This window comes from Lissotriton helveticus, chromosome 12 (genome assembly GCF_964261635.1).
Source record: "Lissotriton helveticus chromosome 12, aLisHel1.1, whole genome shotgun sequence".
Classification (NCBI taxonomy): Eukaryota; Metazoa; Chordata; class Amphibia; order Caudata; family Salamandridae; genus Lissotriton; species Lissotriton helveticus.
Window position 1 is genome coordinate 803,244,472 of NC_136073.1, and position 22,596 is coordinate 803,267,067.

Genomic DNA, 22,596 nt, shown 5'->3' on the forward strand with positions numbered 1-22,596 from the left:
CTGGTTGCGGCGTTCCACAAAAAATACCCCGCGAAGCCTGGCCCGTCGGTAGAAGCCGTGTGAGGTGGGATGTACTGTCATACGTCCCGGGAAGAGGAAACCGCGACGATACGGAGAAAACGACATCGCGTTCCCGAAAAGACGGAAAGAACTACATTTCCGGGTTGATGACCCCGGAAGGGACTACAGGTCCCGTGAGGCGCTGCGCGGCACATGCGCATTCCGAGGGGCGGTACTTAAGCAATAGCGGCACCCGCGGGAACCGTCGGATATTCTTGCCGCACCATCGAGCTGGGGAAAACTCCGCAAGGTAAGGGACACCGTCCTGTTTTGCTTGCTCTCTTGGACCCCTGGGGATACATACCCAAGCAGTATTCCAGCGGCCGCTTTGTGAGGCGTTTTCGGTAACGCTCGATAATTAGAGGACTCGTTTGCGGACTAGGGTCCTCCCAGCACGGAGTGGGTGCACCTTATGCACGAGAGTGGCTGTTCCCGAGCAGTAACTTGATCACAGCACACGCTCAGTGAGGCCTACCTTCAGAGCATTTAAGGGAGCCAGTGAGACCAACTGACTACCCGGAGCACTAGACACTATACACAGGGGAGCCAGTGAGACAACTGCTCACCCTTTAAAGACTAAATCGAGTTACCCGAAACTCACCCATATTTGAGGACTTCTCTGTCGAGGAGCCCTTAGCTCTGCTGGCCTCTGGTAGTGCGAATCCAGGCCTACTGTACCCCTCGTTGGCGAGTGTCGGGACCGGCATTCATGCGGGGGACGGTGCAGACGGTGACATAACTAGTGTGTATAGCAGAAGGCTCGAGTGGCATTGTCGGCCACTACTTAGCACTGTGCCCTCCGTTGGGGAGTGTCTGGACTGGCACTCATGCGGAGGACGGTCTGATCATATACAGGACTTCTAGGGTGATGTTAACCCTTGACATTCTTTTGGGAGTGTAACGAACTCAACCACGATAGTGGATGTTAAATCGCATAAAGTCTTATTCCACATACCCCGAGTTTCGATTGCCTTATTCCGGTGTAATCGGGTCAAGGTCCAAGAGCTAGGTTCATATACCCAATCCCGAGGGCAATCAGGGATTACACCATCAATAAGAAATGCGGGTGGTGGGGCTATAGTTTGATTGGCTGTTGTTGCCATGATGAAAAGTAAATAAATAAATATGTATTAAAGTATTTGCGGAATTAGGCTGAGGCAGGAGCAACTGTGATGTAAACAGTAATAAAGCACAAATCAAGTCGAATAATATTGAGAAGTAGCGTGAAACTGTTGTGGACGCTAAGATACTTGAAGTGGTTGGCAAACGTTGGTTGGCAATTGCGATCTGGACCAGGAAAACGGCCGCCAGAACGTCAGGAACGTAATTACGCGCATGTGGTTGGCAAATTGAAGAAAAATAAGGCCAGAAAATGGCCGCTAGACGTCAATAACGTGAAGCAACAATTCCGATAGGCCTTTATCAGTGTGAGAAGATAGCCGCCAGGCGTCGGGAGCGTAATGACGAAAATACAGCTCACAGCTTGGTAACCAAGGAGTCCATGGCAACGCGACTTAATACCTGCGCGCGCATATGAGAAATGCGTCTCGCGACTTATGGCAAGCGCGTGAGGGACTGCCAGATATCCAAATAAAGATCGGAGAACAAATAAAATGAACAGTACCTTGAACGGACCAACACACCACACGAGAGCTCGAAACTGAAGCGAGGAGAAACAGTGTGCAGGAAATTTGAAAAGCACACTGTCGGCAAACAGTTGACAGCAGAGTCGAGTAGACGAGGTAAGGCCGAAAACAGGATCATCGCCAAAATGTTGAAGCAGCAGATTTTCAAGGGTGCTTTGCTCGAGACAAGTCGTGCAAAAAGTGTGGTAAAAGAGGTCATATCAGCAAAGCTTGCAAAAATCCTTCTGTCAACAGAGTTGCTTTTGTAGATGATGATGTTATTCCTCCTGACATGTCTCTGTGTATTGATGATGATTCTCATGGTGTACTTCAAAGACCTAAAGCTGTCTTTGTTTTAAATTGGGTTTCGGTGACACTCTTAGTTGATCCAGGCTCCATGTTCACAATTATTCCTTTTAACTTATTCAGGAGTGTTGGCCACATGTTCTACTCTCTGAAAGTGATATAAAACCTAAAGGGTATAGTGGTGAAGTTATTAATTTAAAGGGAGTCATGGACACCACTTTTGAATTTAAAGGAAGATCCTCATTAGGAAAGGTATATATTTCTGATGATGGTCCAGCTATTTTGGGTTGGATACAGCAACATGATTTACATGTTATTCTGGATCCCAGATCTAAGGATAAAGTTCTTGTCATTGATGATTTTCCTAATGTTAATGCTGTTATATCTAAGTACAATGATGTCTTTCGCTCTGATTTGGGTAAGTTGGAGGGGTATGTACATGAGATTAAACTTATGAAAAATGTCACTCCGGTAAGGCATCCCTTTAGAAGGATTCCCATTGCAATACGAAAGGAAGTTAAGGAAATGCTTGAAGACATGCAAAGTCAAGATATAATTGAGCCGGTCAAAGCCTCGGAGTGGCTTTTTGTGGTCGTGGTCACGCACAAAAAGGATGGCAAACTTCGTTTTTGCGTTGACCTCCGGTCTCTCAACCAGAATATTATTGTGGATAAGTTTCCTCTCCCTAACATCTCGGAGATGGTACTCTTGTTGGATAAGGCAACATTTTTCCAGTAAACTTGATCTCCGATCTGCTTACCATCAGGTAGTACTACATCCTGATTCTCGGAAACTTACTGCATTCTTGACCATTGAAGGTGTTTTTCAATTTAAAAGATTGCCTTTCGGGCTGGCCTCTGCGGCCAGTGTATTCCAACGCATGATGCATTCCTTGCTAAAAGACTTGAAACATGTACATTATTTTCAAGATTACATATTAATTACTGGAATAGATGAGTTTGAACACAATGCTAATTTGGCTAAGGTTCTTCACATTTTGTTGAATGCTGGTCTCACATTGAGGAAAGACAAATGTAAATTTTTAATGACTGAAATAGATTATTTGGGGTATACCATTTCTCAATCTGGAGTCAAACCAAAAGAAGATTTGTTGAAAGCTATTAGATGTGCACCTATTCCCTCAAATAAAGATCAGTTTAAATCCTTTTTAGGGATAGTGGAGTATTACTCCAAATTTGTATCAAATTTTGCACACAAAACTGAACCGTTGCGCTTGTTGCTTAGGAAAGGAGTACAGTTTTCTTGGGAGTCTCAGCAGTCTGAAGCTTTTGAGAAAATTAAACTTGAGATTGTTAATGCAGGTATTCTTACTACATTTGAACCATGTAGAGACACTTTTGTGACTGTTGATGCAAGTGCTCTTGGCATTGGTGCTATTTTGTCTCAGAGGAAAAATGGTGTGGAAAAGACAGTGGCTTTTGCTTCACGCTCACTTAGTTGTTCTGAACGCAATTATGCTGTGATTGAGCGTGAGGCGTTAGCTGCTGTATGGGGCGTTTCGCATTTTCGCACTTATCTGTGGGGAGTGCATTTTTCTTTAAGGACTGATCACAAACCCCTTATTAGGATCTTATCACCGGGAGGGGATAATAATGGTTCTCCTCGCTTAATGAGATTTGCTGCCAAATTGCAAGAGTATACGTATAGTGTAGAACATATTTCTGGATGGAGAAATATACAAGCGGATTGTTTGTCTCGTTTGCCTGTTCAGTCTGGAGTTTCTGACGAGTTTGAAGAAGAAAATGTGTGTCTGGTTGCGAGTTTTGATGATGTTTGCTCGGGTGGGTATAATTCCATTTCTAAAGATGAATGGCATCGAGCAGTCATTGAAGATCAAGATTTTGTTGACCTAGTTAATGCCATACGTCTTGGTTGGAAACGTGAGGGTGATGTGAAACCTCCTCTGCGTAATTTTATCAAATTGCAAGAGGAGCTTAGTCTTGGTTGTTCTAACGACTTGGTGCAGAGAGGTGAAAGGTTTATTCCACCTAAATCTCTCAAGGAGAAACTTTTTCTTCTTGCGAACGAAGGTCATCTTGGCCAAAGTATGACTATTAAACGCTTTAAGGTAAACTTTTGGTGGCCTGGAATGGATGACGATGTCCGAGGATGGGTTGAAAATTGTCCATTGTGCAAAGAAAGTGAGAAAAGGTTGAAGATGAATTCTCATTCTCAGGGTTCTATTGTTTGTGAGAAGGACTTACCTTGGGATAAAGTCTGTTTGGATTTCATTGGTCCGATGGACTTCTTATCTTCTGATTGTCGTTTTGCCATGGCTTTAGTGGATGTTTGTTCACGATGTATTTGTGTTGAATGTATGAAGAACATAACCACTGAAAGCGTTATCAAACAACTCAGGTCCATTTTCATAAAAGAGAGCTTTCTACGTATCTTGCTTACAGACAATGGTACCCAGTTAACTTCTTTGTTTATGCGTACTTTTCTTTCGAATCATGGGATCAAGCATATGTGTACCTCTTTCTATAATCCACAGGGGAATGGCATTGTGGAGCGCATGAACAGAATGGTGAAGGGTACCATACAAATGTCTGTCCAAGGTCAATGTAATGTTCGAAGGGCGGTGGAAGACTTGGTTTGGTCTTACAATACCACCGTTCATAGTGTCACCAATGCTGTTCCGTTTGAGCTCATGCGTGGTAGGGTTCCTAAAACCAAATTGGTTCCACAATGGTTGTTTGAGAAAAATGTCATTTCAAGTACCACTACGATTCCTAGTAAGATGGGAAGGGTCGAAGTGGGGGATTTACTCAAAATTAAGTTAGGCCGGAAGGAACATGGTGTAAATAAATTTTCTGAACCCCTTAGAGTTAAGGAAGTTCACAAGTGGCATGTGGTGTTGGATAATGGGCAGTGTTGGAACTTTCGGAGAATTGCCTTGTATTCGAAGAGAGCTAATGTCAGGGATACTACGAGTGAAGTGGTAAAGAAAGAAGGTTCTGGAAATGTATTTCAGGAGATTAAACGACAGAACTCTGTACGTAATTGTCGTATTCCAAAAAAATATGATGATTTTCTTATGTATTAGTTTGACACCATTAATTGATCAACTATATGTTGCGTATTGATCAACTATATGTTGCCTAGTGTGAAAAATTATATAGTATTTCCTTATTCATTTTTGTTGCTTATTCCTGTATATTTTTATTCTTATCTTATTTGCTTCTTTGTTATTGTAAGAAAAGAAGATATGTTATGTTGCTGATGCATCTGTCTTCCTCGTGCAAGTATGAGAATCCATGTGGTCATTCTTGGAACTCCTAAGGTTCCAGATTCTCATGATTCCAGGATAGGCGGTTGCTGAGGCAGGATTGTTACAGCTTCTCCTGCGACCTTCATTACATGAATAAACTACGTGAAACATAAATTCAACTGTATCCTGTGTCCTGAACTTCAACAAAAGGATCTTTTAATAGCAAAACCACTCATTCAGATGAACGGATATCTCTGGTTTTACCTAACAGTATTATATTTTATACTGCCGAACACCGCCCGTGAAATATTTACTTTCATTCTGTATACAGTGCACCACAATCTGGTTTCATGGTTCCGACAATTATGAGGCTTCGTGACAAATAGTGCTTTGGATCAAACGTTTAGAAATATGGGACAAACACACAAAATCCTTCTAAAGTGAAGAACATTGGAAGGGAGACCAAGAAAGGGAGGAGGGAAGTTCTGCTACATAGGTGACAGAAAGAAAAGCCTGCCTTTTCTCTGGCTTTGTACGGCTGGTACTAGTGAGAGCACTGAACTCGATAAGTGGATTGCATGGGCCGGACAATACCTCAGCCTCTCCCTTGCCAGAAAATCAGGAGACATTCTATAGTCGGTGCGATGTACTATGCACAGAGATTTAGGCATAGTTAGTACGACTATAGGAAGCCAGTGCAACTGTTTCAAAAGAGGACTTGCTGGAGCAAATTTGTGACCGCGAATCAGGAGTCTGACTTTTAGATTTGGGCTGCCTGAAAGCTACAGAGGACACCTTTGTTGAGACGTAACTATAGGGAATAACCATAATCTATTTGAGAGGTCACTAATGCACTCTCCACTATTGTCCGTCCTTGTGGGGTCAGATATGGAAGTACCTTCCTGAGGATTCTCGGCTAGGAGAACCTGGCCGATGTTTAGACCAATCGATTCATGTGGTGACAGGCCGAATCAAACTTGTATCTCAGGTTCTGCAGCTCAATCAACTCCACCCGCTAGTGAGGTTCATTCCAAAAACCTCTATGTGACTGCCTACCATCACTTCTATCTTATTTGATTTAAATTTGAACGACTGGCTACCCATTCAATACTGACATTTTTAATGCAGTCTCAGACTTGTTCGCTGTTCCAAAATCCCATCCTCCCAGTAGATTATCTGGGTATCGTCCGCTAACATGTAAATAAGGAAGCCAAAGACTCAAAATAAACCTTGAACGACTTAAAAGCACGGAGAGATAATAAACATCAGTCACTTCAGCTGATGTGAAAGATGAAACTCGAATTTCCTGGAACCTGCTCATAAGAAAGAGTTTCAACCATTTGAGAACTGTGCTATTGACCATTGTAGCCTGGAAAGGATCCTGCAAAATCCATTGGTCAACGGTGTTTCATGCTGTCAAGAGATCCAATATCACCAAGGCACAGGTACAGATGCCATCGATAACTCCATATAAGTCATCTTTTACTGCTACCTGAAACTTATTTCATGCGCCTAATTGGCCGAAGCTCAGTTCATAGGAATCTTAAGTATTACTGTCCTCAAGGTAAGATCTAATCTACATCTTTGCTACATAGGATTCTAAAATTTAGTAGCTGCTGGATGCAGAGATTGCTCAGAAATTTGCTGCAACTATCAGGTCTGCTGAGGATTTTTTCAATAGCGAAGTCTGACCCATGTTTAAGTCTCTCGAAATTCTACATGAATGTATAGTAAAATTCAAAAAGGGAAACTATTCAGGAATGATAAGTCCACCCCCCGTTTGCTGTACCATGAAATGACAAGGATGCAAGAGTGATCCACATCCTACTGACTGAACGCTATGCAAAGTCGAGAGCATCATCTTTAGCTTCCTTGTCTAGGCCATTACAGAAGGCGACAATCCTTTTCAAGTCATGTCCGTGCTCAAAAACGTATGGCATACAGGCCAGACTACTAGGCCGAATCTACTGGGCTTACTTCTACTTTTGGTTCAATGTTACAACTGATTCACATATAGCGGTGACATTACGTAATGTCACCACTTAGCTAATCTGAGGAATTATCAGGGATACGATTTGTTCAAGCATTTCAGTCCTTGACTTTTTTTTTTTTGCTGTTTGAGTCAAGCTCAGTGGTCCAGGCCAAAGTGAATAACCAGATGATCCCAAATACATCCCTAATGCCGATTCTGTTCTCATTTAGTGGAGACCATGGTGGCAGCGATCAGAATGCTACTCAGAGGAATTAATGCAAATATTATGTGTACCACTTTTCTGCTGCATGGCCAGAGGCCAAGTTTCTCTGTTGTAGCCATTCAGGCCTTACATCACCAATGTGGGCCATCGGAGGCGAAACATCTTAGACAGGCTTATTCGTCAATGTCCTTCGAGGATTTGTAGCTTAGATGGACAGTCCGTCTAAGGAGGGCCAGCCCAACGCTACTGTGCATATTGTCGGTCTGTGTCTAGCACAGCAGATATCAGTGAGAGAGCGATGGAGTGGGCTGCTACCAAAAGGAATTTGGTTAATATCTGATGTTTTTTTTAAAACGAGCAGAATTCTGACACTAAAGTTGTTTTGTCACACTATACGACCAGTGGCATGGAAATACACCAGTCATGGGGTGTTTTTAGCAGTTGTGCATTAGATCAGGTGCATGGGTATTAACAGCCGTCTTGCCCACATAGGCGTTAACTGCTGTTAATTGCACTTCGTGTCATTATACGCCTCAAGGCCAAGCCTGTATTTGTGGAGTGAGCAATTAAGACCAGTTAGGCCCCTCTGAAGAAAGCGTTAAATGCTGTCAATTGCTCACACCACATTTCTGCTCAGATAACTACTATTAACGCCTGGAGGAGAGGGCAACAACGCCTGTTTACTTCGAACAACCGGTCTGTTTTGCTGTCCATTAGCTTCTTTAGAGAAGACAAAATTACAAAGTTCAGACACGCACATATAAAATGAAACCAAACGCCCTTTTCATGATAATTTTTAGCACCAGGTCATTTTATTTGACAGTTTTACAAAGTTTTGAGGTTTTTTGTTGCCTGTATGCCGCTTTGATCCTGCTTGAACTTCAGTTATTAAATCAAACGTTTCCCCTTTGCCTGAATACTTGCCCCGCTCGCTCGTCGGGCCTCGGGGTGAGGGCAGCCCCTCTGCCCCGCCGAGGAGTTGTTGCAGTAAGCTGACTGACTGCCAGCTGTCGGCACTAAGGCCCAGATGCTCCAGCTGAGGAGAAGCTACCACAGGTAATGTGCCCTCCAAAAACATGCTCCGAAGGCAGAAAAACCAGTTTATAATGAGTGCCGCAGATGCTGTGACTACCACAGCTGTCAGCGGCGGAAGCCGGGAGCGCCCAAAACAGAGCAGGCACCGGTGGGTTCTGGTAGAGACCAAAACACGACGAGAGAGGGGGGAGCAGGCCCCGCTCACAGCCGAGGAGAGATGGGGACATACCTGGACCGCAGCGAGGAGACCCCGCGCCAGAGGTGAGCTGCACGCGCGCGCACGCACACTGGGGAACAATGGCAGGGCGTGTACGCGCACTCACGAGACACCTCAGCAAAATAAACGTGTTACAAGTTAAAAAGTTTTATTACAAGTTTAAAAGTTTTAGTACAAGTTAAAACGTTTTGTTACAAGTTTAAAAGTTTTATTACAAGTTAAAACGTTTTGTTGCAAGTTAAAAAGTTTTGTGCACTCGTGAAGCTACTTGTTAGCTCAAGTGTAAGGTGTCTCATATCAGATGGAATGGTACTTCTCCTGCACAGGCTGGAAAATAAACTGGATTTCATGTCTTTTGACTCGAACTCTCATTCTTATCAGGTCGATAATTTGAGAAGCCTCGAGTTGTGACCGTATGTACTGTTACATGGAGCACGATATAAAACATAAGGTGTTGGCATTTTTTATTTAAAGGGAGAATGTGTATTTTGGCACACTGGTTTGACTCTGAACCAATTCTCCTTGTGTTTGCTTCAGATCTTTTTATTCGTCACGGCGGATTACAATTCCCCGAATAAACCACTGTAGACAGTAAATAACGTCTGTGCAGAGTGTTTTTCGGGAAATTACCTGCTGGGATTCACCTTGGGATACTAAATTCGAAGGGGGGAGTGTTTTTAGGATTTAATTGCAATGCACCGTCTAGGCATGAACTGTTGTTATTCTTAGTCGGTACGTACATAGCGCACAATCTGCCATTAGTCTGGCATCGCAGCGCTTTCGGTAGCTCGTGGTGACAGAATCTTGTAAGGCGTGCGTATTACGGATTGCATGACGTACACAGATGACAAACACAGCCAAAGACCGGTGCAAACTCTTCTAGGGTGCAGAATGTGGCACGCGATGACGTCACACTTTCTTCCCACTGCTTTGACAGAACAAACCCTGAATGATCTGCCTGGATTTCCCCCATCACTTGTATGGGGCCCATGCGATGCTTGCTGTGAAATACTATATTGTCATTTTGTTTCTCAGCCTTCACTTCCTTCAGGTCTCATATTGTGACCTTGACTTCCATGTGACCAATACAAAAGGTTTCGGAATTTGCATACCTCTCTAAGACCTCTCTTTCCTCCAGGGTCCTATATCACATTTTGACCTTTAACCAAGCATCTAATATGTCTCCCAACTTTGGAATGTTTCCAGTCTAAATTTCTGGAGCAGTGGCCTCTAAAATGACACATAGCCCCTGCAGTGGTTACACTTGTACAGATGTAGCCTCTAGTCCTGGCACGTGCTTTTCACTATACAATACACTCAGATGTGGTCTCCAAAACTGGCCACCCTACTTCATACACAGTCGTCAAAACTGGCCACTAAACTCAGGATTTTCCTTTCAATACTGCGCACAAAGCCACTGATGTGACCTCCAGGCCTGTACACAACTGCACAACTGGACTGACGTGGGTTACCAGGGTTAGACGCAGTGCTGTAGACATGGCCTCCAGAGCGGGACACTGCTACCAGATGTGGCCACCAGAGCTGAGGGCCGCTTTCTAGATGCTCTCCAAGGCTTAGCACCATACCACACCTTTGGTTTACGGAAGGGTACAATTATACTATACTCATGAGCCCACCACCACGCGGACTGGCTTTCATGTTTTGGCAGAACCTTCTTCCGAAAGGCAGTCTGACAGAGACATGGACGAGTTGGGAAACCTGATTTCTAGCGTAGTAATTTTTCTATATCCATGTCCAACAAATAATTGTTTTTGTAGAAGATAGGGCTTATTAGACATTTTCCTGTGGACATGAATGAAAGACGCACCCTTCAAAGTTAACCTATAGCTGGTTGACTTAAAAATTCATTCTGCTGGACCAATATGGCCATCAAATGCTCTCTTCTTTGTGCCTTCCCACTATCCCACAGAAGTAGATTTTTTTAAGTTCATCTGCTAGTAACAAGTCACCTGAGCTCCCAAGGGCCTTGGTTATAACATTGCAGGATGACAGAGCACAGAGAGCGCACTACAACAGTTAAGAGAAGCAATGTTGGCTTAGATGGAAGTTAAAAAAAAAAAAATATATATATATTTTCTCTCTCTCTCTCTTGTCTGTCTCTCTTCTGTAGCTTAATTTTGTTTAGCGTACAAATTTGTAAATACATCATGACCAGGCCCGGACAGGCCGTTGCGGGCACCGGGCAATTCCCCGGTCGGCCGCAAGGGTGGGGGCCGTTTTTGGGCCCCTGGGGGCCGTTTTTTGTGACAGGGCCGTTTTTGCAGCAAAGCTGCAAAATCGGCCCTGTAACAAATGCGGCGGAAAAGCGGCCCTGGTAAAGAGCTTGGTGGCATCCCCCCCTCCCCCAGGGGGAGGAGGGGAGGCCGGTCGAGCACTTTGCCAGGGCCAGTTTTGGTTCCCAGTCCGGCCCTGATCATGACCACCACTATATTTGTCAAATCATTTAGCTTTGGGACAAGGTAATATTGAGTGCATACTGAACACACAGATGACTTGTACCACTGAAAAGTCACCCCGGGTTTTGGCAGTAGCATCAGGTGGAAGCCGCAATGTAGTCCAATTTGGGTCTTGGTGGTGGCATTAGGTGGGAACCACAGTATAGACCAACCTAGGCCTTGGAGGTATCATCATCATTTGGTAGCAGCGGCGTAGACCACCAAGGGTCTTGGCTGTGGCATCAGGTGGTAGCAGGAGGACAGACTGGCTTGGGTTTTGGCAGTGGAGTCAAGTGGTACCACAAGATAGGTCTTGCCAGAGGTGTGAGGTGTTAGCAGCAGCTGAGACCAACTTGGGTGTTAGGGTGTGTGGTAGTTAGTGAGATATGTAAAGGTTGGTTATATGTGTTATGCGACTGCTGTGTGAGTGTCTGAGACATCTGCATCTGCGTGTGATCATGGATCACACGCAGTCACATGCAACGAGAGAGGATATTCCAGTATTTAGGGGCATTGGGAGTTTTTAGGGCAGATTTGATCATAAAGGAAATGGGAGAACAGGTATTTTACAAGGATACAAGTTAAAAGATTATGCCCAATTTACTTTCCAATAATCTGGGCCAGAGTAAAAGGGTTCAAAGATATGGCTACCCCGTATCTTGCCCTCTTGATGTAAAACATGGCCATTAAACGTCCCACCACATAATTGCGCTCTAAAAGTGATCTGCGCAGTAACTTTGCAAACGTAGGCTGTAATCGATGGGGGCAACAACCAACCTTCCATAGTCCCTATTACAATTATAATGTTTTCACTTTAGTTGGATAGGAGCAGTAACTATGGGAGCAAAAAAGAAATTCTAACTCAGTGTCAATGTAGTGTTACCGCAAGAATGTATAGAGCAGAATTTATTGTGTCGATTGCCTACTAACAGTCCATTTATAACAGGAATGCTTACATTAATGCGCATAAATTTAGCTCTAGATTTTCGTAAGGTTAATTATCAATTGATATCCAAATTAGCAACTGTAATGTAATTTGCATTCCTCCAAGGATGTGACAGTAAGTTCCTATATTTAAGGATTGCTTGGAAAAATGAAACCACTGGTCCTTGGCTAAAAAGAGCTGTAAGAAGAACCTTCTATGTACAACCGTAAAATTATGCAACTCCCAAGCACTAACAAGCTATTGCCATTCAGAAAACGAAATTAAAACGACTACTTTCTATATACTGGCAATAATGCTTGATGGTCTGTGACCGAAATAAAGCATTACATTACTACTGGCAATAAATGACATCCAAACACACTTGGATGCCTAAGAGCTTCATTGCTGTAGAGGTGTTCCAAAATAAGACAATAAAAATAATTGCTGGACTGCATTTTCAATACATCTGCCACATTCAGTTCGTTCTATAACAATACAACATTATTGATTACTTAGTAAGTAGTATAAAAGATAGAAAATACTTTTTTTGGCTGCTCTGGTAATTAGTACTACATAATTTACAGGTGTGCAAAACATACATTTTACCCAGAAAGATATTGGTACATTTCACAATTCAAAGGTTGCTGATGAAAAATCATGCAAAATGCGTTTTTGCATACTCATTTTAGTGTGTTAGAATTCTTGTGCTAAAAGTGTGGTTTTTCATAGATACATTCATACTGCTTTTATAGGACATTTTTCAAGAAATAAAAACTGACAACCTTTAGAAAACACAAAGGATGCAAAGTTGAAAAAAAACTTGCAAAGTTTATAAAGAGATAAGTGTCTTTTAAAAATTCACCCACTCCATAAGATACCTGCAAAACAAATGAAAAATTATCGCAGAAAAATAAAAATGTAATATTTCCCAAAGTTTGAACGATATTTTTGACATAAAAACCACAGTCTAATACAGGAACTACAATTGTATGTATATTTAGCAAAACAATAAGATACATTTACGTTTAAGTTATAGATTAGACTTTTGGCTTAAGACGTAATGAGTTTTGGAGCTAATTTTCAGATTAAGTCGGGCTCTGCCTACCGGAAAATGTGTTTCTGTTTTTGACCTGCTGATACTGGTCTAGACATTTATAGCACAGAAAAATGTGAAATCTGAAAGAATCAAAGATGTAAGTATTTTGAATGAACAGAGCAAAGCAACTAAATGGAAAACATTATAGCACATATAAAACCTTGAAATACTTTTTTTACGTGCTCCTTTCATATTTCCTGGCATACATGTTTTGAAAAATATTAACAACATTTTAATGAATGAAATCCTTTATATGTCGTGCTGCTTTCAGATCCAAACCTAGTATTCATGCACTACTGTCTTTCACTGGAATCATGGCACACACATTTTTTTAGGTTACTGAGTAAGTCACTTCCAATTCCCAAGCCACTTTCTATGCGACAGAATGTTTCTTTGAGTTTTAGGCATGAATGTGTCATAATTCTCCCCAAACTAAACACAAATGAAACACAAGCCCAGCCCTGGAGATCTACAAGACCCAAGCAAGGGCTGCCGCTCTCTTTGGTGGGGAGTTGTGGGGGCATTTATGTGGGTCAGCTATTGCCAAAATAGAAAATAAATTTCTATGGCAGTTGCTGACACTCCCCCAGAGTACCCCGCTCCTCCCTCTAAGGTTAGATCTGGGACTTGGACCGATAGAAGATGAGCTAGGATTAAAGCCCCTTAGGTTTTGGTGCCGGCTATGGTCGACGACTGATTTGCTACATTACAGGCAAGAGCTTAAGCAGATATTAAGCTACAATAGCTCAGGAAAAATTCCCTGGTTGGCGTTCATAAAACATGAATTTGTAAGATTAGGCCTATCTGCTCTGTGGGACACTCCGGAAAGCGGCTGCCGCGACGTTTCGCACAAGTCACTAACTCGGATTTTTAAGGAAAAAAAACTGAATTCTGTTATCTGTGCCTCTAATGCTGGTACCCTGACTAACTCATTTTTAGCTTTCAAAAATTCTTACTCATTTGAGAATTTTATGGATGTTGTTTTTCCGATTTTAGCAAGGAAACTTTTTTACAATGGAGATATGGCACCTTAACTCTAAAAGCCTTCACTAGTAATTGGTCAGCCTCTACCGATAAGTCATGCCCAGGATGCAGCTGTGACATTGAGGATGAACTTCATGTTCTCTTCTTTTGCCCAGCTTACATCAAATCTAGAAAGCATTGGCTGGTCCCACTTTGTAGAAATCTAGGTTTCAAACATTGTTTACCTGCTTTTAGAATTTTTAAGACTGACACATCCAGTTGTATTGTATTTGCACTTTCCAAGTATTTGTTAGCCATGTGGTCCAAGCGTCGTCAATTAATTGATATTGAATCTTAAGGACCAAGTACTTTGAATCTAATTTTATATGCAAATATGTTCAATATGCGGGGGCGCTACAGGGCGCACGAGCAGCATCGCCGCACCTTCGTGAGGCTCCTGCAGCCTGTGCCACTATCCGACCACTTATCCTGCCTTAACCACCTCCAATGTCGTTGAAACTTGGTGAGATTGTGCACGTCATATGGTCCGACACTCGCTGCAAGTTTGGGGCGCATCGGACCATGTGGAGCGGAGTTATTCTGGCGAGAAGATTGCACCGACAGTAACTGTGGAGCCTGAGTGATCGTGAGGCGGGGAGCTGCAACTACTGGACTCCGAGGCTTCCGTGTGGAGAGTAGGCCGCGGCAGTTGGTGGAGGGCACTTCCCGCGAGTGCGCTCGTTTTCGGACGCGATGCTGTGAACAGTGAGCATATTTACAGCCAGAAGATCGGCGGCAAGGTGTATCATACGTGGAGATTGCCCTAACACTGGTAGGCCGCCATCACGGTACAGCCGGGGTCTGCGAACCCCCCCCCCTCCTCCGCCCGTTCCTTCCGTAGGGACGGATGAGAGACATTATAGAGCTGCGCTGTCACGGGGAGGCCACCGGTGGAGTTCAAGGCGGTGACCGCCGGGGGAAACGACTGCATGCGACGTGGTTGCAACGGCCGGTGGACTGTGAGCACTGACTGTAATGGAGGCGGATGGGTTACACTGTGCTAGCTGAGTAGCGTGTCGGACTTGAACTGCTCATTCGCCGGCCCTGTGGTGTAGGAGTTATACACTGGGGATCCCGCGACCTATGAGTGGAGGAGGTGTACCCTGTAGAGACATTGCCTGGGCCAGTGGATTGAAAGCTGCGGCTGCGAATGCGGGGCACAGCGTTATGTAAAGGAGTACGGCAGGGGTACTAGGCTTTGCTGAGTGTACATACTGGATCCTGCTGCTGGAAGTGCGGTACCTGTAGGCCTTGCAAGTGGCTCATAACGGAGCGCCCCTGGCCATTACCTTGTGTTACGAGGTTGGAACGCAGGCTGCACGGGGCCTACGCCTGCAGTGTTTTCATCCGGGGTGCTGCCTAAACGACGTGGACCGGTCCAACTGCTGTGCTCCTTGAAGTCAGGTGGAGTCACGGGGTATACTGCGGACCTAGCTTGTGGGACCCGAGTGTGGCCGGAAAAATTGAACGCTAAGATCGTAACGATACATGTCTAGAACTTCTACATCACCACGAGGCGGGAACAATCGCACGTGTTCGCTCACTGCGGAAAAGTCGGCTAGCGGTGCCACCATGGGCCGTCAAGATACTCGACAACCAAAACTGTCCTTTGATCAGCCCCCGACCTCGAAGAAGACCGTGAAGACGGGGATGGATCCGACTGGAGCTTCGAGCCCGACGACAGCGGGGCCTAGCGGCGGTGCGACTGCACCGGACATGCATTTATTGCTGCAAGAAATGAAGCAAGGATTTGCGACGGTGGTGGATAAGGTGGATCAATTATCTTCCAGGATGGACGCTATTGCGCAAAAGATGGATTTTCACGAGGAACGTCTCACGGCAGCGGAGAGACGGATTTCAGATAATGATGATGCCACCGCGTCCCATGCTACTAGACTGTCGCGAATGGATAACATTCTTAAAGTAATAGCGGCAAAGAACGAGGAGTTGGAGGCGCGCAGTCGCCGGAATAATATACGCGTGGTCGGTGTGCCGGAATCTACGAATACTGGGCGTATGGAGGAATATGTGGAACGGATACTTCAGACGGCGATAGGGGCGGACGCCTTTTCCAAACAGTTCATTGTTGAACGTGCACATCGTTCCCTTGGTCCCCAGCCTCAACCCGGGACCCCGCCTCGACCGATAATTGCTCGACTACTAAATTATCGGGATAGGGACACTGCACTCCGTGCTGCCAGAACTGCTAAACAATTGACATGTGATGGGGTCACCTTTACACTATACCCAGACTTCACGCCAATTGTCCAGGATCAAAGGAGGACATTTTTGGGCGTGAAGAAAAAACTAAGGGATCTACAAATAGATTATGCACTGCTGTACCCGGCCAAGCTTCGGATCACGCATCAGGCGAAACAGCACTTCTTTTTGAACCCGGAACAGGTGGAAGATTTCCTTAAAAAGCTGAGACGCGAACGTGGCAACCGTCATGGGGAAGTGGAGGTGGAGAATGAAGAGGACTGATCTGCGCACGAACATTGCTATGGGCTCTCCTAGCCTCCTGTGACCTACATCTGGGAATTGGAGTGTGGACTGTTCTCACGACACCGCCCTCGTGGCTCTACCGAGATATTGTGACAATGGACGGTCAAGAGAGATGAAGGCGACATTGGACTATGGGTGGTAAAGTATGCCAGGCGACACCCCCCTCCCTCGGCTTGCCCCGCTAAGGGCGGGTTAGATACAGGGGGCGAGGAACGGGGGGTGCTAAAGTGTGTACCTTGGATGACCCTACTAGGGTGTGCCCCTATGACATTGTTCGTTACACTGCGGCTGGTTGGGGTGTTGCTAGCGGTGATGGGAGGGGGGGGGGATTGTGAATGCTGGAGAATTGGGGACACTTCAGTGGGTGGGGGAGGGGGTGGGCACAAAGTTGAAATTGTTACATGTTGGTCGTTTTGAGATGGGCAGGGGGGGACTGTTTGGGGGTGTAACTGACCAGAGTTCTTGCTGGATGGCGTTGTTGCAGACTACGAAGAGAGGGATCCACCAACTTGAGTGGGCTGGATGGGAGCGGAACTGTCTGATTGCATGGGACAGGGATTGGATGATGACAGCATGCTCGGGACACGGGTGGGCAACTGGATTGGTCTGGGTGATGGTCTGGGATATGCCTGAGCTAGTTGGGAGGGGGGTAGGGGGAGGGGGGGAAGCATGGGAGTTTGGTTGCACTGTACAGAGGACACGCACGGAACTGCATGGTACTTGTGATATGTGGGATGGCATGTATGGGCGGTGGAGAATACGGGTGGGGGGAGGCGTTGAGGCGGCTGCTATCGATGATGATGGCTGATATGGCGGGGAGCAAACTGATGATAATGTCCTGGAACGTGCGAGGCATTAATGACTCTAGAAAAGGTAGAAATATCCTTGCTTATCTGGATAGGCATGATGTCCACATAGCTCTGTTACAGGAGACACATCTCTGCCCCAGATCGAATTTTAACTATGCTAGTAAATGGGCCTCGGTCAGAAAGTTCTCCTCATATTCTTCATATTCCAGGGGCGTGGCTGTTCTAATAAAAAAATCGATTACCTATCAAGTGCTGGGGGAGGTCATTGATCCTGATGGACGCTTTGTGATACTGTGGGGTAGATTTGGTATGGATACTGTTGCTATAGTAAACTGCTACGCTCCGAATGTCGACACACCGGAATTCTTCACCACAATTTGGGGACATGTGTTGTTGGCGGGTGCTACACATATCATCTGGGGGGGGGGGGATTTTAATGTTACACTAGTGCCTGGTATGGATAGATCAGATGGGTGTGGTCAGTATAACAGACAGGCGAGGGATATGTTGCTGGGCGTCGTAGAGGAAGCGGGACTGGTAGATAGCTGGAGATACACACATCCCGCGCATAGAGAGGGCACTCATTTCACGTCTTACGCTAACACATGGGCTAGATTGGATTACTGCTTTGTGTCGAGGGGGCTGGTAACGGGCATAGATAAGGTAACACATTTGCCCAGAACGTACTCGGATCATTGCCCTGTGCTGTTATCCCTGCTGGTGCCCGGTCATGCTGGGTCTAGACCTCCATGGAGATTGCTCCCTGCTATGCTCCTAGACACTGTTTTTAGAACAGAGTTGGGTGATGAAATCGAAGAGTTCTTCCCCAGGAACAAGGATTCAGTTGCTAGTGTAGAGATGGTGTGGGAAGCATTCAAGGTCACGATTAGGGGTATCTGCATTTCCAAGGGTGGGGGGATACTGAAGGACACTGGGAAGGTTAGAGCGTGAGCTTAAGGAAATTGAACTTGGTATGGCAAGAGGAGGTGACCTGGAACTGCATCGTACATTTAGAGACAAACTTTCCGAGTTTGAGGAGGAGGCAGCGAGAGAGGTTAAGTTTAAGGGTAAATATTGGGCAGCACGGCGTTACTACGAAGGGGAATGGCCTGGCAAGGTGCTGGCTGCGATCACGAAGAAGCCCCGCTTCAGTGCCAATATATTAGAAATTGTCACAGCAACCGGTACACGCTGTCAGGATACGAGAGAGATTCTAGAGGAGTTCCTACTTCACTATAAACAACTTTACACTTCACGACAACATACCGAGGTAGATATGGGCAATTTTCTTGATGATATTGCATTGTGTTGGCTCAGCGAAGTGCATCGGCAATTTCTTAGTGCACCGTTGGAGACTGATGAGATTAGAGACGCCATTATGTCGCTGGCCAATGGTAAGGCGACAGGTTCAGATGGGCTCCCCGCGGAGTTTTATAAATGTTATATTGATGTTATGGCGCCGGTTCTTAAAGAGGTCTATGAGGAGTCGCTGGAAGTGGGGGAGCTGCCGGGATCGATGAGGGAGGTGGTTATTACCTCATTGCTGAAACCGGGTAAGGAGCCGACGGATACGGACTCATATAGACCGTTATCTCTCCTCAATTGCGATGCGAAGATCCTTGCAAAGGTGCTGGCCACCAGACTGTCGCTGCTTATGACTAAAATAGTTTTGCCGGACCAGGCTGGGTTTGTGCCAGGCCGCGCCACTACACATAATCTTAGAACACTATTCTCTTTGATTCAGACGATTGCCCCGGAATTACCTGTCGCTGCTGTTTTCTTAGACGCCACAAAAGCGTTCGATTCGGTCGAATGGTCGTACCTATTTACCGTATTACATAGGATGGGATTCCCTAAATTGTTTATTGATTGGATTGAGCTATTATATACCAGACCGACTGCCAAAGTAGTTGTTAACGGACTGCTGTCGGCCCCGATACCGATCACGAGAGGCACCAGGCAGGGTGCCCTCTTTCCCCTCTACTCTTTGCTATGGCCATTGAGCCGTTGGCGTGCCGTATTCGTCAGCTGCACAAAGCCAGTGCTTTTCACTGCTTTCAGCGCCAAATTGGAGTATCGCTGTATGCGGATGATATTACGCTATATGTAAAACATCCCCAAACCAACCTCAATCCTATTCTGCGGGACTTTCTTGTCTTCGGCGGATTGTCCGGGGTACATGTGAATTGGAAGAAGTCCCAATTTTTCCCGCTCACGAGTGCCGTTCCGAAATTTCAACTGGACTTCCCGCTTGAATGGTGTGATACAGATCTCAGATAATTGGGTATAGTTATATCTTTGGACAAGGACGTGACACTTAGATCGAACTATGGGGTGACCATCACCAAATTGGCTGATAATGTAACACGCTGGAAAGCTCTGCCGCTGTCAATGGCAGGTAGGGCGTCGCTTATAAAGATGGTGGTGCTACCTCAATTCCTATACCTGTTCCAAAATGTGCCATACTTTCCAGGCGTCTTTTTCTTTAAACAGTTGCGCTCGGAGCTATTGCGTCTCTTTTGGGGAGGCAAGCAACCTAGGCTGCGTTGGTCCATCATTACCCAGCCTTATGAGGCAGGAGGCTTTGATGTGCCAGATTTCGAACTTTATTATGCCGCTGCACAAGCGCAATATGCGTATCATTGGGTGAAACCCACGCCGTACATGCCGCAAATCGCTGCTGAGGACTGGATCGCGCGTCCTATTCCTCTTAATGGTCTGATATTGGGGACGGTCAAGGATATAACCACGCCGTTTACCACGGTCACTTGCACCATCGATGCGTGGAGTAGGATAGTACGGTACGTAGGCGCCACGCAATTGTACTCCCCGGTACTTCCTCTTTCGTATCACCCTCGCATAACACTCTTACAAGAAACAGGGTTTCAGTTGATGTGTAGGCGCGTAAAGATCTCTGTATGGGGGGACTTGTTCCTAAATGGACGGTTCCGCACCAAGGACCAATTGTTTCACGCGGTTACACCTACGCCGTTGGAGGTGTTCTACTACATTCGCCTTAGACAGGGATTGAAGGAAGTATTGCCCAACTTTCCGGAGGAACCGGAGGTGGACCTATCATTGCATACCATGCTTATGTCAGATGGCCGCCATCTTGTTTCTCGACTTTACACTGCCATTAGGTCGGGGCGTCAGGGGCCGGAGAGCTCGGCGCGACGTCATTGGGCTGAAGACTTCGACCGAGATATTACTGACGACCAATGGCGCTACTGCTGTGCGGTCACGGCTAATATTACGTCTAGCAGTAGGCTGAAGATCATTCATTTAAAATTTTTACAAAGATTCTATTATACACCTGTGAGAAAATTACGCTTCCAACTGGCGGCTACCGATAGATGCGATCGCTGTAATGCAGCGGGGGCGGGTTTCTTGCACTTGGCTTGGGAATGCCCAGGAGTTTTTGACTACTGGACGCAGGTACAGGCTGCACTACAGGTTATGACGTCTGGGGCAGTTGCCAGAGACCCGCTAATTATGTTATTAGGATACACTAGGGAGGTACCCAAATCTATTAGAAAGTTCACGGATATCGCACTGTTACTGGCTAAGAGGCGAGTTGCATGTCGCTGGGGACGAGGTAGAGCACCTAAGTTTAAGGGATGGCTGGATGACTTGGTTTATTGTCAGGACCAGAATACCACCTATGCAGAATTGACCCCAGTACAGAGCCGGCCGAAGGATATTTGGGGACCGCTTAAGATATATTTGGTAAAGGACACGGCAGCCTCTTCGGATTCGGAGGTTGACAATTGAATGATGCAGTTCTACCTATCACCTGCACAGAACCCTTCACGAGGATATTTTCAGGGGGGCACCGCACACCACTGAAAAGGAAGCTGTAGGGGATAGATTGTGGAGCAGGCAGGATCCCTCCCGATACACGGACAGGATAGGGGATTACACAAGGTGACACATACACTACACTATACGTGCCTTGCAATCAACAGGGTGTGGTTTCTTGAAAGGTTGTGGGACTGCTAATATCAATTGTCTAGCTAATTAATGCTACTACCCATGTTACATATCTCTAGGACTAATCAGATCTGCTTATTATTATGTACTGTTTGCTAAAATGAATCGCATAAGCTACTCTATATGTCTAATATCTGCCCGTGCTATCCATTTGCTCATGTACAGTGCCTGAATGATGATTAAGTGATTACGATATGTACCTGTGTGACCTCAGTGGATGTTTCTTCCTTGTGCTGTTTGACGAGAAAAATTAATAAATAAAGTTTAAAAAAAAATATGTTCAATATGCTCCTATCAATTTTATCCTGCTAACGTAAATGAATTTTGTATTTAATGTTTTTATCATGTTTTTCTCCGCACTCTTTTATGGCCAGAATGGCCGAAATAAAGAATTTTTGAATTGAATTGAACAAATGAAACAGAGATTGTGGATAGGCAAGGATAAAGATCGTTGGCAGAATTTTATCTGGCCATTCCGAGTGCCCTCCGCAACTGCCAACAGCCACAAACGTTGCGTGTGCATGTAAATATGGGGCTTGCTCTGAAAGTGCAAAATCAATGCAGCTTTCATCCTCCTGTTTTCAAGTGTTAAGACACTTGGGAAAAAGTCTACCTTTCCCGTCCAGGGAGCTTCAGGTCAAAGTAGTCTCGAATTGTATTCTTCCAGAATTAACTGTTGTAACATCAAGGAGCACTATCAGGAAACAGTGCCACACCAGAAGTTAAGGCCTCACGTGACTAAAAGCAAAATTCCACAAGAAAAATAAAATAAAGTAGACAATCTATGTCTACACTCCAGGACCAGCATCCTCACTGTCAGAGTTGCTAGAACCCTCGTGCAATTCAAAAAGGCTGAAAATATATAAAAAAATTGATATATTTAAAAAAAAAAAAAAGGCTGAAAATTCGTCTCTTCAGAGAACACTATCCCGCCCACACATTAGGCGGAGTGAAGAAGGTTGGAAGAATGATGGCTTGTCTGACTTGAAAAGGCATCACCATCTTCACACCTGTTAGTCCAGAAAAAAAGGTGGTTTAAGGAGGCAGGACCGTGAAGGTCTGAAGCTTACTCACATGGCGTTCTGATGTTACCACAACCAGAAAGGCAATTTTTTTAATGTT

The 22,596-nt window shown here is 45.2% G+C and overlaps 1 protein-coding gene across 3 annotated transcripts in view; it reads left to right on the forward strand.

The window, feature by feature from the left end:
- The first annotated feature begins 8,545 nt into the window (after positions 1 to 8,545).
- BNIPL (BCL2 interacting protein like) overlaps positions 8,546 to 22,596 on the forward strand; it is a 181,719-nt gene continuing 167,668 nt past the window's right edge. For 2 of the 3 annotated variants that reach the window (XM_078671445.1, XM_078671449.1), the window contains exon 1: positions 8,546 to 8,714. In XM_078671445.1, the coding sequence (XP_078527571.1) occupies positions 8,671 to 8,714 (44 nt within the window). In that variant the 5' untranslated portion in view covers positions 8,546 to 8,670. The remainder of the gene's footprint in view (positions 8,715 to 22,596) is intronic. The other variant, XM_078671447.1, reaches the window with a different exon arrangement.